Source organism: Dermacentor variabilis, chromosome 9, assembly GCF_050947875.1.
Source record: "Dermacentor variabilis isolate Ectoservices chromosome 9, ASM5094787v1, whole genome shotgun sequence".
Classification (NCBI taxonomy): domain Eukaryota; kingdom Metazoa; phylum Arthropoda; class Arachnida; order Ixodida; family Ixodidae; genus Dermacentor; species Dermacentor variabilis.
The window spans coordinates 142,619,326-142,635,259 of NC_134576.1; the positions used below are offsets into that span (position 1 = coordinate 142,619,326).

General features: G+C 44.8%; 1 protein-coding gene across 1 annotated transcript; it reads left to right on the plus strand.

Annotated features, from left to right (window-relative positions):
* Window positions 1–6,899: 6,899 nt before the first annotated feature.
* LOC142557715 (mitochondrial ribonuclease P protein 1 homolog) lies at window positions 6,900–15,652 on the plus strand. Its single transcript, XM_075669759.1, has 5 exons — window positions 6,900–7,828; window positions 9,862–10,201; window positions 12,416–12,515; window positions 14,042–14,224; window positions 15,576–15,652. Exons 1-5 carry the CDS (start codon window positions 7,202–7,204, stop codon window positions 15,610–15,612), a joined length of 1,287 nt encoding a protein of 428 aa, XP_075525874.1. The 5' UTR covers window positions 6,900–7,201; the 3' UTR covers window positions 15,613–15,652.
* Window positions 15,653–15,934: the final 282 nt, after the last annotated feature.

Below are 15,934 nucleotides of genomic sequence, written 5' to 3' on the forward strand. Positions count from 1 at the left end.
AATCAGGAATCCGACTCCTAATTCTCGTCTCTCCGCTAAGCCCCAGTAACACAGTACGTGCCCGCTTTTTAGCACTGTATATGCTTCTTTTGTCCTCCTAACCTCACTGAGCCCTATTATATCCCATTTACTACCCTCTAATTCCTCCAATAACAATGCTAGACTCGCCTCACTGGATAACGTTCTAACGTTAAACGTTGCCAGGTTGATTCCAATGGCGGCCTGTCCGGAGCCAGGTATTCTTAGCGCCCTCTGCTGCGTCAGAGATCTGACCGCCGCCGTGGTCAGTTGCTTCGCGGCTGCTGGAGACTGAGGACCGGGGTTTGATAGTTGTATTCATATAGGAGGTTGTTGCCAAGTACTACACCAGGGTGGCCAATCCTGCTCTGGTGAGAGAGTGTGTTACCGGTTCTGGTCACCGGGATCAGGCCGCACTCCAGGCCTGTTTGTGCAATTTTCTCAACACATGGTTTTTTTTAGTTTTTTTTTAGTGGTAAGTAATAAGTCTAGAATATTAACGTAAGTGGTAGTTATGCGAGTGGGAAGGTGAACGAGCTGAGTTAACCCTTTACTGCACCTTGTTGCATTTACGCAACATTCTGATGAATGGCGTTAAAAACCGAAGCAAAGTCAGTTTGGAGCTGCCTGTACACGTTGTTGCATATCCGCAAAATTGGTCTGTAAAACGCGGCACCTTGTGCTGCAATCTGTGCTAATCCTTCGCATTTTCTACCAAAACAAACATGGCGAAGGCTGCGCGCGCCCGCGAGCAGTGATATAGGTAAGTTTTACAAATTGTAAATGTATTTCTACATAAGACAAAGCGCAAAAAAAATTCTTACGCTATGCTCCACATCCTTCTGACTCTGTAGGTTCAAAAAACATTGTAATTTCGGAATAGTTTGTTCCTGGCGACAGAACGTTGCTATGTTGCACAAATGCAACAACGTGTACATGGTTTATTTTCTTCGGAATAGTGAAATGGCTTCGAAACGCTGGTATGGCCCAGCAATTCCTCCTGATAGTGAAGGCAGTGACTATTCACTTAGTCACGACAGCCACGAGTATAAGTCCGTTTCGATTCAATATGTGGACAAGATGTTCTCTGGTCGAATTTCCTTTTTTTCTTTTCAAAAGTACGCTGCGCCTCCGCACGTTGCCGTGTCACGTCGTCACGGGCACAGCTTTACGTCTGTGCTTCGATGTTCTACATTTTGACAATAACCCGAAAACACTGCATTGTTTCCTGGCTGGACGGGAATCTGCATGACGTACTGCACGAAGTGTGGGAACCACCTGTGCTGCACAAGCATGTACAAGTGCTTCTCTTTGTTCCACACTAAATCATAGGTGCACCAATGATTGCCTCGTGCAAATAAGCATCTGAGTATGAGTCGCACTAAATCTATCTTTTACTTTCAACTTCTTCTTTATTTGCACGTTGTTGCAAATATGCAACATACCCTTTTTCTGCAAATTGAAACCACAGACATTCGCTAAAGTAAGTTTCTATGGGACTACAGGTACAGTTATGCTTCCCTACAACTCCATGAATAATATTTTGAGGAAGCAAGAAATTGTGCAGTAAAGGGTTAAATTCAAGTCCTGACAAAAAGTTTAAAATTCTTTGCTTTCAGCTGACTTGTGTTTTAAGGAAACCGAGTCTCGTTCCCACCTGATGTCAGGAAAATTGTCGCCAAGTAAGAAGAGGGGCGATTTTGGGTATCTAACGAACAGCTGATTGACAACATCGTGCAGTTCATTACAGAAGGACAACTATGCAGTTGGTGGCTGATAACAGACACAAAAAATTATTTCGCGAGGATCAATGAGCACGCGCGCACACACAAGCTCAAGCGATGATACAATTCGAATTACATGGGAAGCACGACTATCGGCAACCGCCAGCAGAACACCACCATCAGACCGGTAATCACGACCACATCGGTAAAATTTGTAGCACTTTTCACAGTCCGAAATTTCTTCATTTTTAACTTTTGCAGAAAGCCATGTCTCCGTCAGACCAACAATCTCAGCAGAGCAGGCATCGATAACGGAAGACAATTCTACGTGTTTATTTAGAATACTCCGTATATTGAAAAGAAAAATAGAGGCGTCTTTTGTGCAGGATCTGGGCGGGCATAGCTATGATGCACTGGAAGTGCCAGCACGTGCAGTTACAGTGCCAACGCAATCATGCGCATCTACTGGTTATGCTGAAGCAATTTCGCGTACGCTGTCACTTATTGAGCAGTAAACGTACGTTTCTTTATCCATGATAAGTTTATTCATGCGAAGAGAGTACGACTTCCCGGCTACCTGTGCAAATTGTGTTAGTCTCCTCCCTTGAGTTTCGCGTAGCTCTGCAATAATCTTCGCTAGCTGATACACCAGTCCCCTTGAGCTTATATTTCTGCGCCCAGACTGCATCCCTGACTTCAGACGACGAAAACTTGATGATAATTGGTCGAGTCTTTTTATCGGTGTAGGATCCTAACCTGTGCACTTGAGAAACTTCCGAGTAGGAAATTTGTATTTTAAGGTGACGAGACAAAACCTTCAACAAAGGCAAAGGCCTCCTGACTGAGCCCATGTCTAAGTCGGGCAGTCCGGTATTCCAAAGAACAATAAAGTCATCTCGTCTCGACCTGTCTTCAAGATCGTCTAGTCGAGAATTGAGTGCCTGGCCTTCCATTCTCACAGCTTCGGTGATTAGGCGTGGCGCATCATTAAGAGCTGCAGAACCGTCTGATTTGACGAAGGATTCAACCGCGGATAATCTTACTGTTAGGTTCGCGACGGTCTGTACTAAAGCCTCCTGCTTTGTCTTTAGGTGGTCGAGAGCTTCTATGAGTTCAACGTGACGGTGGTCAACGTTTTCAGAAAGTTTAGGGATATCATCAAGTATTTCTTTGTTAGTAGGACCAGGGCTTAGTTCAACGTCAGCGCAACACATTAAGAGCTTTGTAACAAATGCACATTCCCACAAGCAGTGGAGGAGCACACTTGGGCACGGTAGGAGCAGTAGGCAGACGTTGCTAGTCCGCTTACAATAGAGAGAGGGGGGTTTACTAACCTGCACAGAGAGCAAGATCGGGTTTTTGGGAGATTGCATGGCTGCCGCTCCACCGTTCCCACAGAAGGGGCGTAGGACTTCCCGGGCTCTTATATCCTCCTGCGTCGCTGCAGTAGCCAGCAGTGTTGTCGACCTGCTGACCATGGAAGGGATGTCCCCTTTAAAGCAGGACTGGTGAGAAGAGGACGCATTATTGAAGATCGGGGCCATCAGCAACGCTGGTGATGGACAGCCGGTAATCGCTGGATCCGTAGGTTGTAGTCACGTGCCAGACCGAGCGATAAACGGCACAAAAAGCAAGATCGGGTTTTTGGGCGATGCATGGCTGGCGCACCACCTCACTCAGCGTGATGCGATCTTATTTTAAGTGCATGCGCAAGGAACTGTCCACGTGCCTCACATACCGCAGAATGTTCCGCGTCGCCTGGCTTAGCGGTAACGCTCGTGTACGAGGTATATACAGGTAACTGCATGTCGGGGCTCTGCACCGCGCTTGCAGCATAGCAGATGCGTGCGGCCCGGCAAGACGCGCAGCAACTCCACTACGCGTCTAGCTATTGCTGTGCAGGAGTACGTGTGGACTAGCTACTCGGCAACGCAGATATAGCAGCATGCAGCACTCAACAGCAAGCTTACTTAAAGTCTTTGAAGGAAAGCTTCGCTTAATTTAAAGCAACACAACTTTAAGAGAAATATGATTTTAGCTGTGTTGGTAAATTGCTCTTCCACAACACAAAAAAAAAAGAAGGAAGAAGAAGGAAGCCAATCTCACCGTGAGAAGACGCTTGGTACTAAGCCAGAAAAGGCGTAAGAACAAAACATGGGTGGAGACGCCACCTTGAAATTTGCGTACCAACTTCGGCGTGACGTCATGGATTTTGACGCATCCTGCTAAGGCCTAGTTAACAATGTATTGGTAAAAAGTAGACTGCATCGTATTCTAAAAAATCAAAGACTGAACTTAGGAAGTTTGAAGACCTTTTACTGAATCCCAAAGGCCGAAATGCTAAAAAAATATTCGCAGTTCCACCCGAAAGGCGAAGCACCGATTGCGATAGCAAATTAGTAGACAGCTGTACGAAGTAAGGATAGTAGGTTTATCGGCCGTATAAATTTGTAAACATTCGCTTACTAACTAAATTAACAATGATAGCATGTGTAAGCGCGACTCAACGAGGACGTAGAAAGAAACAGACACACAGAGACAGCGCTGTCTTTGTGTGGCTGCTTCTTTCTGCGTCCTCGTTGAGTCGCGCTTACACATTCACTCATGGATTCAAACCAACTAGCCCGCCAACGCGTTTTGACTAAATTAATCAGCACGGTGTGACGCGCGCACAGGTAAACATGAACACGTCTCGCTCGATGAGCGCGCAACTCGCTGTCAAAATTCTGGAGTGAGGAATGAAGCGAATTGACCTTCATGCATCTCTCGCTTCAACGCGAACGAAACGTCGAAAGCACAGCGCATTCAAAGCTAACGGCACTACGCACACTCTGCAAACATCGCAGATCGCTTTGAAGATGAGGCCCGCGCGGGCGCGCACTTAGGCCACGTCGCAGGTCACTTTCAAGACATACGAGTGCCGGCAACGCGTAGCTACGGTGTCCGCTAAAGGCGTCTACTACGGCGTCCGCGATTCGCGTGGCTAACACTGTAAGAGACGCCGCGGTTGTCTCCACTCTATACGGAGTGGCGGACGAGGAGGACATCGAGGCACCCTGTAGCAGCCGATGGAAAAGAACGCCCCTGCCCCCCGCCTGACCCATGGCCTGACCCCCCTGCCTCGCGCGCGACAGGACAGGGCACGCCATTCGGGCCGCGTTCCTCGCTCGCGCACTCCAGATTGAACCGCCGTTCGCCGGCTCACCCTCATACGCTTCCACTCATACGGAACCTCACGGCGACACCGACTGTGACGGCAACGGCGACGGCAGAAATGCGCCTGGAGTGTCCATATAATTGCTATCGCAATAAAATGCATTGACATCCACGATGTCACATAAACGTGCCAGCCCTGCGATTTTGGCGCGAAATTAAAGAAAAAAGAAATAATACTTTGACCATGATTTTATCTTCTAACCAATTTATTACGGCGAAATCAACGACCGAAGAGTTCTTTAAGGCTACTTTATCAATCTAAACTAATTCAGTGTTTCTCTTTAGTGTCCTTCTTTTAGAAAGAAAATGCGTAGCCAATGGTGGCACCGAACCACGGTCTCAAGACAACAGCCCGGCGGCCTAACCAGTACTCATACTTCTGTACGGCAGATATAGCTCCTTGACACGATCGGCGCTGGCGGCAGTCGCATATAGTACTTGCGCGAGCGCCAGTTCTCATTAAGCCAGACATGCAGGACTGAAGCCGCGTGAATAATAGGAAACCTTACGACTATCCTTCGCTTTTGTCACGTCGCTTCGGGCGCGTCACGGTGCCCACCTGGCACGCCTCCCCCCTCCCCCCGCAAAAAAAAAGCCAACTAAAAAAAATTATGGGGTTTACGTGACAAAACCACCATGCCATTATGAGGCACGCCGTAGTGGGGGACTCCGGAATGACTTGGACTACCTGGGGTTCTTTAAAGGGATACTAAAGCGAAACAATAAATCAGTTTAGACCAATGAAGCATTGTTCGAGAACCCTGCAGGCAGTCATTTCAAAAATGTAGTTTGATTATTAGATGAGGAAATGAAGGTCCAAGCATCTGTATTTGAATTTCGCGCCGAAACCCCAGCGCCGGTACGTCAGCGTGACGACAGGGATTCCAAAGTATGTTTTCGCATTTGGGCCGCGTTGGCTGAGTAAAGGTTTCCGAAACTTGCCATGTTCAATATTTGGTTCATTTAGAACACAATGTAGTCAATCTGTACCGCTATATATAATTAGTAGGCCCTAAAAGATGCCATCAAACTCCTAGACGTCACAGCCACCAGGTGCGGGAACTTCCCACCCATATATTGTTCTTGCGCTTTTTCTGGCTTACCAAACGTGTTATCGTTGTAAGAGGGGTGTTTTTGGTGTTTTAAAAAGGTAATTTACTGATGCAGAAGAAATAATTTTTCACTTTAGTGTCCCTTTAACGTGCACCTAAATATAAGTACACGGGTATTCTCGCATTTCGCCCCCATCGAAATGCGGCGGCCGTGGTCGCGAGTCCGGAATCCCCAAATTATTCCGGAGTCCCCCACTACGGTGTGGCTCATTATGAAATCGTGGTTTTGGCACGATTTCAATCACTCAATTTTTTGAGTGAATGACATTGGTAAAACAAAGAGCGAGATAGATTTTATTGACAGCCGACCTGAGCTAGTGGTAGAACAAAAAGTGTCGCTGAAGCCAAAGTTTCGACGAGGATACATATACAAGTGCTCTTGAGGAAACGTTGGCTTCAGCGACATTCCTTGTTTACGAATGGACGACAGCGATCCGGTGCTGCAGTTTTGTTTATCACTAGCCGTGGAGTTTCAGGTGTGAACGCTTCGCTGAATTCATATCCACACCTCTAGTTTTCGGTCTTCGCTGTAAAACGATGGACGTTAGACGAGAAAACAGCTCTGGCACTGTAATACACGACATGACGCCTTCTCCATCGCATTGCTGCGCATGAGAACTGGGCTAGCAGACGAACTTTTGCGCGAATTTTTCGAGTTGCTCTCACGGCGAAGGAGGCATCGTGTAAAGTTTTGTAGTTTAGTAAAATGGGTTTAAAAACGTACGTAAAACAAATGAATTTTCATTCAATTTACACAGATGTCTTACGCACGTGCGGCTTGCAACAAACGTAAATGAAAAGAAACCATTGCGAATGCGCCAACCCAAGCCGGAGCCAAATCCAAAATTACATGGTCAGCATGTGCGTTTGCAGTGCCTTGCTCGGCACCACATGAGAGTGTCCTTAGTTTATGAGGGTTACTTTCAAATGTGGTCTACTTTACTATTTATCTGCCAGAAATCTGACAGCTGTCCATCATAGCAGAACTCGCGGATCATGTTTGTGTACTTTTCGCTCGTTTTGAAAACAGCGTGATCTGTGTAAAGTGAAGTGCGGAGTAGCGGCATCGCAAATCTCGGAATTTGCTTTGGAAAAGGACGCGCAGATCCTGGTATATAGCATTCAAGAATCATGGCTAAGTTCCTTTCGAGGATTTCTGTCCTTTTCACCCGGTGCTGCGCGCCCGCGTGGGGAGTCGGTACTGCGCGCTTCGGACAGTGTTTACCGAGCCCTCGAGGGCACTTCAGTGTGAACGGTGTAGCGCCGTTCTCGCTTCCATCGTTTTCAACTGCAGCAGACTTTTCGAAAGCAACGGACGCTCAAAATGAGGAACCCGACAAATCTGCTGCCCCTGTTCAAAACACCGAAATGTCAGTGGACGATTTCAAGGAGCTCATAACGAGCGATGAGACGAGACGACGGATTCACCTTGTCCTGCTCGAGTACGTGAGCTGTCGTGACACTGTGGGACGCGTACCTTCTGTGTTGAGCGTTGAGGACATGGAGAAGCTGCTCGGTATCCGTTCTCCGCTGCAAAGGGCGAAGTACTTCAACTACCTGTTCAAGACTGAGATGGCAACGCGCGCTCTTAAGCGACGCAAGGAACAACGCAGATTAGAGCGGCTCGCGGCCAAGGAAGAGAAGTTGAAGAAGGCCGCTGAGGACGGCTCGATTAACCACATCCAGTACGGCATCGAGAACACAATTTTCCTTTTCATCCGGGATCAATCGATTCACAGGTTTCAGAATTACAGACAGGTAGGGGCGCGCGACATTCTGCTGAGCTGTGGTTCATTCCTACTCGGCAATGCACCGATAACGAAAAAGTTGTGCTAAAAATAGCTATTGCTACACACACGTTCTTAAAGGCAAGCCAACCAACATATATTCCTGTTGGAGAAACGAAGTGCATCGACACTAGGTTTCTCCTAGAGGAACGCATGTGATGTTCCATTTAATTTTAAAAGTGATACAGAGAGACCACCATGCTGATTTTGCAAATTGTTCCAATTTGGAAAATTTTATATTTCTGAGAATTCATAACAGAGTTTGTGGAACTAAGCTTCTTCATTATGATTATTAATTAAAGTACTATTAATATCACTTTAATGTGCATGCTGAAAAAGGACCATGTACAATATTCTTGGAACATCTGTGGTACGATACCCAAAATTAGACGTCCGGCGGATGTTCTCTTTGATTTTACAATTCTTTTTTTTTTCTCCAACAACCTAAATTATTACCTATCCCCTCTAGTGGGTTCACACCATGAAGGATTGACCAACCAAGCTTGCTGCTGTAGGTCGCTGTGTTTCTCAAACTGGGGGCTTTGGGTGCTTTGAGCTCTTTGCTTCAAGACAGACAAAACAGTAGCCCATTGGTGTATGGCTGAGTCAAGTGGATGTTGAAAACTTGTAATAGAGGCACTGAGGAAGGTTTCCTGTGCACGACCATATTGTTGATCACTGGGCAGTTGTGAGCAGGCACTATAGTGGGGCAGAGTCAGTCTTCTTCTCATGCGCAGCATTCCAAAGAACACATTCGCGTGCATACGTTGAGTTGTATGGTAAACCATAGGGAATTTTCAGGGGATGGAAAGAAGCTTTCCTCTGAGGCAAAAAACGGTGTTAGGTTAAATAAATGGACTCACACGAGAAAAGAGAGTGGGACAGGGCACCATTCGCAGTTGCGAGTGGCACCCTGTCCCGTTCTCTTCTCTTGTGTGTGTCCATTTACTTGGCGCCATTATATTTTATAATGAACAGCTACCAACTAGCCCAACAGGAAGTGCTTTTAAGGTGTTAGGCTAGTTTGTGATCATCAGATTGTGGAGCTGCTTATAACGTGTCACACGTATTTGAACACACAATTTCCATTGTAGAAAGCCATACATTCACTTTGTTAAGAGATACAGACTATTTGCAACTTTGAGCAGAAAGTCTCTTATCACATTATCAAAGCTTCGCTGTCACCATCATGGTAAAGAAAAAGCTGACTCTACAAAATTGGACCGGCTCTAGAGTAACCCATGACTTCAGTTGTTTGTTCACAGATAACTAATGAAATCAGAAAAAATACTAATAAGTACAAGCACATATTCTGTTTAAAAAAGCATCGATTTCCAGGTAGCTCATACATGCACATATGACCATTGTTGGTCAACCTTATAGTGTATTTAGCTGTATGTGTTGACAGCTTTGAAGCAGTTTTCTGCTTTTTCACACACAACCAGCAAACAAATTTAGTAAAGGAACCACAAAGAAAAAAATTAACATGCGATAGGTGACAGATTACAATGTGCTTATAAGGAAGCAATAAATCCCTAGCATCAATTTACGTACAATCCAAGTGCAGATAAGTTTCCATGATGAATTATCATGAATGCGCATCTTTTGCTTATATGGTCAGGTTATTCTTTCTTTTTTTGTACAATTTCTCTTGCATGCTTAGTTCTGTGCTCACTTATTGTCGTATAGACATATCTGAGTGTTTATTCTTGCTGTATGCCATGTACAAGGGGGGCCCTGTTTTCTTTCAAGCGAATTTCTCACTTTTTGCCTGGGCCATCCAGCATCTTCCTGATGTAAACAAATAAATAAACAACAATTGCAGTTATTGGCTTTTCGCTAGAAATGTCCGACAGGAGCCACAGTGGCTGAGGCACCAGTTTTCCTAGTTCTCTGGTCAGCCCACATACCTTGCAAGCCAAAGTATGTTACTGATTTTTGTACATAGTTGTAGTGTGCTTGCATTCTCTGTGTGTAGTTGTGAATCTTGGTCTCACTCTGCAGGCTTATGCTGCCATGTTTGGGCAGACATTGGTGTTTGACCTGGACTACGAGCAGGAAATGACAAATCGCGAGTTGATCAATGCTGCTGACCAGCTGCAAGAAGTGTTTGCCACAAACAGGCTCTCTCCAGATCCGTTCAATCTGGTCTTCTGTGGTCTGAAAGGCGAGCAGTACAAGCATCACGTATACAAGGCCATACCTCACTTGGGCAAGCCGAGCTGTCTAATAACTGTCACCGAGAACAGCTACCTTGACCTGTATCCAAAGGAAAAGTTGGTCTACCTGACACCTGATGCAAGGCAGCCGCTCCGCTACAGTGATGATGCTATCTACATCGTAGGTATGGTCATGCCATTGTTTTTAAAGGAGTACTGACGCATATTTTTGGTGAAGTAGAACATCTACTGCACTCTTTTTGCACATTAAGGAGGGACGACGGTCCTAAAGATTTTGTTTATTTATCGGCCTATCTTGATGAAATTTGGCATGCAGGTGCAGCATTGAATGGAGGTATCAAATGTTATCCTGTGACTGGCAATGCGCCCAAGTGTTACAATAATGATAGTGACTAACATTGCTGATTTGACAATTACCACTGCCTAAATGGAGGTGGATGAGGGTGAGAATTGAGATTTTAGCAAACAGCATATCTTTATGAGCTGGCTGCAAGATTAGCATTAAAGCGAAGCTTTCTTTGCGAATCCCCTGGAGTTTCCTGACCATGGCTGCTGGATGCTGCTGCTGCATTGCCAAAGAGCTCACCGAAAAAAAGTAAAGCCAGTTCCACGCAGTGAGAACTGTCAAAACAGCGAAGCTGGTGGTCGTTTTCTCAAGTTTGAACTTGTGTTTGGTGCGATTTTCATGAAAGTCTTTTGTCTTGTCGTCATCGTTTTGCTAGATTTGAGCTTCAGTTCTGAATTGCGCACTCTACTGTTGCATGAGGTTGTGATGAAACCACAGTCTATCACACACTTTGCAGCTGTAGCCGCACTCACAGTTGAGAAATTTTCACCTGAACCATCCATCAGCACCCTCCATGGGAGGAATTTCTCTGTGTCGACGTTTCTGCTTGGCCTCCTACTCTCTAAATTAGGTTTAGCTTGCCTATGCTGGCACTTGGCTTGGGTTGCCTTCTCTTGAAAGTGGGATTGGCTTGCTTCCACCGGCGCTTGGCTCACGCTTCCTGTTCTCCATTCTCAGTGATAGTGGCTTCCCTCCTCTGGCGCGCTGCTTGCATGTTTTGCTCTTGAAGCTTGGGATTTGCACAACGTCGGTGCTGCCCCTCTCATGCGAGCTGCTGCTGCCGCTCATGCTGAGTGGAATTTATGTGGCGAAAGGGCACGCACTGGCGAAACACCTGCTCCTGTGCCTTTCTTTCCCCCCGCCCTCCCCTGGCACCTGCTCTGATTGGTCTGCTCCCATGCCAGCGGTGCCCCGCTCCTACCCTCATGTGTGCACTCTGGCAGTGAGCTCCGGAACCGGGCCCTGCGTGACACGGGAAGGCGAAGGATCAACTTTGAGCAACTCCGCTGTTAAAAAATTTTAATTACGTGCCTGGTTGTGGAATTGAACATCGGCCCCTGGCACAGCAGCCCAACACTTCAAACATTAGGCCACAGTCGCACCAACGCCATCTAGCTCTGAGATTATTGCTGTGTGTCACATTGCATAACATGGGTGCGCCATATTTTCCTTTACACCGAAGATACAGGAATCAAATGGTCAAATTTACAGCAGTTGATTAACTGCTTCACATAGATACCAAGATGTGTGTTGGATTTGCATAATTTTGATTGTTATTATTATTACTTGGTTTGAAAATGTACATACAGTGGACAGATAGAGAATGAAGCTAAGAAGCAGGCTGTAGATGGCCACCGAAAGGGCCACAATGCCTGCCTACTTTTTGAGAAGGTGGAGATAGAAACAGCATGGAAGAGAGGAAAAAAGAAAGAAAAGAGCAAACGATATGACAGGTCACAAAGATTAAAGCAGATCATCAACAAAGAATAGAATATGGCACTAAGAACAGAAAAAAAATCACCATAGGGTAATAACTAATACTACTCACAAATGGAGAAGTCTTTTCACTGGAAAACAAAGAAAGTATGCTACAGATGGGAAGCCAGATTAGTTTCTTCTAGAGAACAAAGGAGAGTGCAGTTAGCCTTGTTCCAACAAGGCACACAACCACTGCGATACAGCACTCATCAATGGTCGTACACTGTAGGTTCAAAAAGGTTGCCTGCATTGTAGAAATGAAGCGTGACGGTAGAGCCACTTGTTTAGAGTTGCCGTATAGGCTCTGTTAGGGTTCCCTAAACAGTGACCCTACACCGTTTAACTCAACATCTCCCTTTCCACTTTCTTTTCAATGGCAGCTGCCACATATTAATCCTAGTTAGGCTTGAGACCGACTGCTATGCGCTTCCATGTTAGCGTTCATGTTCTTCATAACACACTGCCAGGCCTCAGCCAGCAGATGTCTTTTGTTCTATTTCGTGCTACTGTATGTACATAAAATACAACCACATTAAATGGTTGGTTTGTGCAGGTGCCATGGTTGACCTCGGCACCCAGATGCCATACTCCGTGGCTCGAGCCAAGAGACAGGGAATCAGTTTTGCTAGGCTTCCTCTGGACGAGTACCTGCAGTGAGTGTTTATATTATGCCTTGTGACCCGGTCATCTAATTTTTGTCAGCCCATCTCCACTGGGGTGTGTTGGTAATTTAGTGAGAAAGTTGCTAAATTTAGTGAGCTTTAGTCACTTTAACTACAGCATTACCTTTCTGAAGTCTGACATTTTAGTGTAGTAAATAGCTAGTGATTTTCCCTGGTAAAATTCTTTGGTGCCTCATCTCCACAGTATTCCAAGGGGATAGTCATTGCCATTTATCGCTGCTTTTAAAGGCTTACCAAAAGCTTATTACTGAGCCATGTTGGTACACCAATGCACTCACAAAAAGTAATTTAAAGCTATATTTTAGAAAACATTAAAAGGGACATCTACAAACAGTAGGTAGTGTCCAAAACATGGTTACATGTTTCCAGCTCTGAAATTGCTTTCAGCAAATCTGATTTGCAAAGAGCATTGCCTTCGATATTTATTTCTGTTACTCCAAGAAAGCAGTCACTGGGCACTGGATTGGGGCACCACCTACTGGAACAAAGATGAAATTTCGAGCAAGTCATCATCATCACGTAGCAACTAAAAATGGAGCGATTTGGGTTGCAACCTGGAAACAAAGTTACCAATACTGCATTGTGCTGCCTTGCTGTAATACCTCGCTGAAAAGTTTGGCGAAGTGTTTAAAGCACAGATTCACTTAGTATGTTTAGTGCACATTTCAATAACAGTGAGTTGAGCTTGAAAAGAGCATTTGTGGATCTTTCCAAAAACGTGTGTATTATTTTGTGCCTTCTTGTTCCTTGTCCGTGCTACAACTCGCTCGTTTCAACATGAACAACCAACAAGCCTGCGCACGTTGTCACTCTCATTGGTGTGGTCGGAGGCAGTTGTGTTCCTTTGACTGTGTGAGCCACTCCAGAGCTCAGCCACGCTACTTCAGGCTCCCTAAGGCCCCGCCTCAGAGAGCCTGAAAGATGAAAAATCTGAAGTGTATAAAGGTCAAAAATTGCAAGCAATAGTTTTATGAGACTAGATATATGCGGATTTGAAATAGTAGACATGAAAGCAGGAATGTAAGTGAGATATACAAGTGTGTGCAGTATGTGAACAGACTGTTGTCCAAAATTGCTAGAGCTTGTTTAAGTGACTCATGTTCCTCTTATGGTTCTCAAGATAGTGTGAATGAGACTTTGTGGTGGAAGCCACTTGTGCGGACTGTTAGGTAAGCATTATGAAGCACAATCGAACCTTGTTATAACAAAGTCATGTCCTACATGAACATACTATTGTTATAGTATTGTACATTCATTATAAGCATACATGCTGATATCGGCATAAAAATTAAATTTTTTAAGCTTACTTCATTATATCTGACAATTCGTTATGTTAGTTGTATTGAAGTTCGGCTGTAACTGGCTAACACATGCTTCAAAATCAGTGGAAAAAAAAATGTGGTTAAACACATTTGTGCCGGGGCCTGCATTTTCCAAACTTTACAAGCTTGTCACTGGTAGAATGTGAATGTTCACGAGATACATGTTGCACCCAGGTGGGGCCAGTCGTCTTCCAAGACGCTCGCTCTGAACCACATCACCCGCATCCTTCTCGACATGAAGGCCACCAAGGACTGGAATGAGGCGTTCAAGGCAATTCCCTCAAGAAAGCTCAAGACTGCTGAACAGCTTAAAGCAGAACAACAGTTCCGGGTCACCAAAGAACACAAGAAGGAGAGGTAACTTAAGGCGGCTTTTATCTTAGATCACAGTGGTGTACAGCTAACTTTGCTTAATGGTGCAAAGACAAGTACCAGAGCCCTTCTTTTGTATCACCTGTGAAGCATGCATTGAAGAGGATACAAAATTGGGCAAGTTGGTACATGGAGCAGCTTTCACTTAGGACTCTCCAACATAGCTTATGGTATTTGCTAGCTGCTGAAGGCTTTCAAGCCAAGCTAGGCTTATGTAGTTAGTCAAAATATCATACACGTAGTTCAATTTGCAACCCTCAGCAGCAGCAGTAAATGCCATGTTTTTGGCTTAGTATATTTGTCAAGTTATTGTCAAGCTGAAATTCATCCCACTGGCAGACAGCAAAAATTGTGCGATAGTTGCTATGGGATCGCTAATTAAATTGTTAATAAATTTGGCAACACAGTTGTAGTTGTGCAACTGAATCTGGTCAGGTCACAAGGCTTGTCGACCTAGTCTGAAACAGCTTCCCGTACCACTCTGTGGCTACATTCTGATGCACAGTTGATGTTATTCATATTTATAGTTCACGCACAAGTCACAGAATCTTTCTTGTGGCTAGCTTGTAATCCATTTCATACACAGCAGGCAACGCAGGGAAACTAGAGGGTCTTATATCACTTCTCACATTCATGGACAAAAAATAGCACGTCACATATAGAAGACAGGTATGAATCATGTAACATTAACTCTCGTACGTTTATGCAGGAAAATATGCATTACATCCAAGTCATTACAAATCTGAACCTATATTTAACACCAAATGAATAGAGTGATGTTTTTACAACCAGCGGCCAGTGTGCTCACGACTAAAAGACAGTATGTCATGTCGAATACTGGTAGGAAGAAGGGGCACTAATAATACATGTTTTGATGCAACCTTAATTTGTAAGTTGTGGAGTGTGTTACATTTCAAGATAACAGCATCGCGAAATAGCAAGACTTCTGCGACTGCACTACTCTGTAGCTCCTGCTGCGCGCTATATGCCGAGCATGATGCGGAGTGCGGTCCCCAGCAGTTCTGAAACTCCTATAAGCTTATCCATAATCTTCATCTTTGTCAACATCGATAAATGTGTAGGAAACATACCTATGGCAACCACTTGTGGCTACAAGAGCAAACTTGCTGTCATGTTGTAAATACGGCGGAAAATTTAGAAATTTCTGGTATAGTTCAATAACTAGTACAGTGGGATCTCCTTAATTTGAAATTCCGTTTTGTTCGAACTGAGGCTGTGCTCCTGCCAAAATTTTGTGTATTTCAATGTGCGAAAATGCCTGGTACTACTGCCATGCTTGAAACTATTGCTAATCTTGTGACATTTTTTTTTTCAGGGTGCTGAAGAAGTTCAACTTGAACAATAAACAATAATCAAGCCTTAAATAAAAGGTTGTAGAGACAACACAAAAAATTTTTGCGTGCATAATTCCTGTAAGTCTTATAGTTGAATGACTTGCTATGCTAACTGCAAACATCCTAAAACCCTTAGATGTGGAGGTTGCAATGCCACAGGAGTCCCAACAAGCATTTTTGACTTTTACGCTTTTTGTTCAGTTAAAGTAAAAGCGCCCTAAACTTCAGAAAAAGTACTGGCAGGTGCCAGAACACTTGCCAAACAAACAAGAACACATGCACTGAACTGCAAATTTTTTTGTGTGTGTGTGAGCATCATCGCCATATCCAACTTTATTGC

Coding starts and splice junctions, on each gene's coding strand:
- LOC142557715 (XM_075669759.1), top strand. CDS start 7,202: ATGGCTAAGTTCCTTTCGAGGATTTCTGTCCTTTTCACCCGGTGCTGC. Junction 7,829..9,861: donor GGTTTCAGAATTACAGACAG/GTAGGGGCGCGC, acceptor CTCACTCTGCAG/GCTTATGCTGCCATGTTTGG. Junction 14,225..15,575: donor AAAGAACACAAGAAGGAGAG/GTAACTTAAGGC, acceptor TTTTTTTTTCAG/GGTGCTGAAGAAGTTCAACT.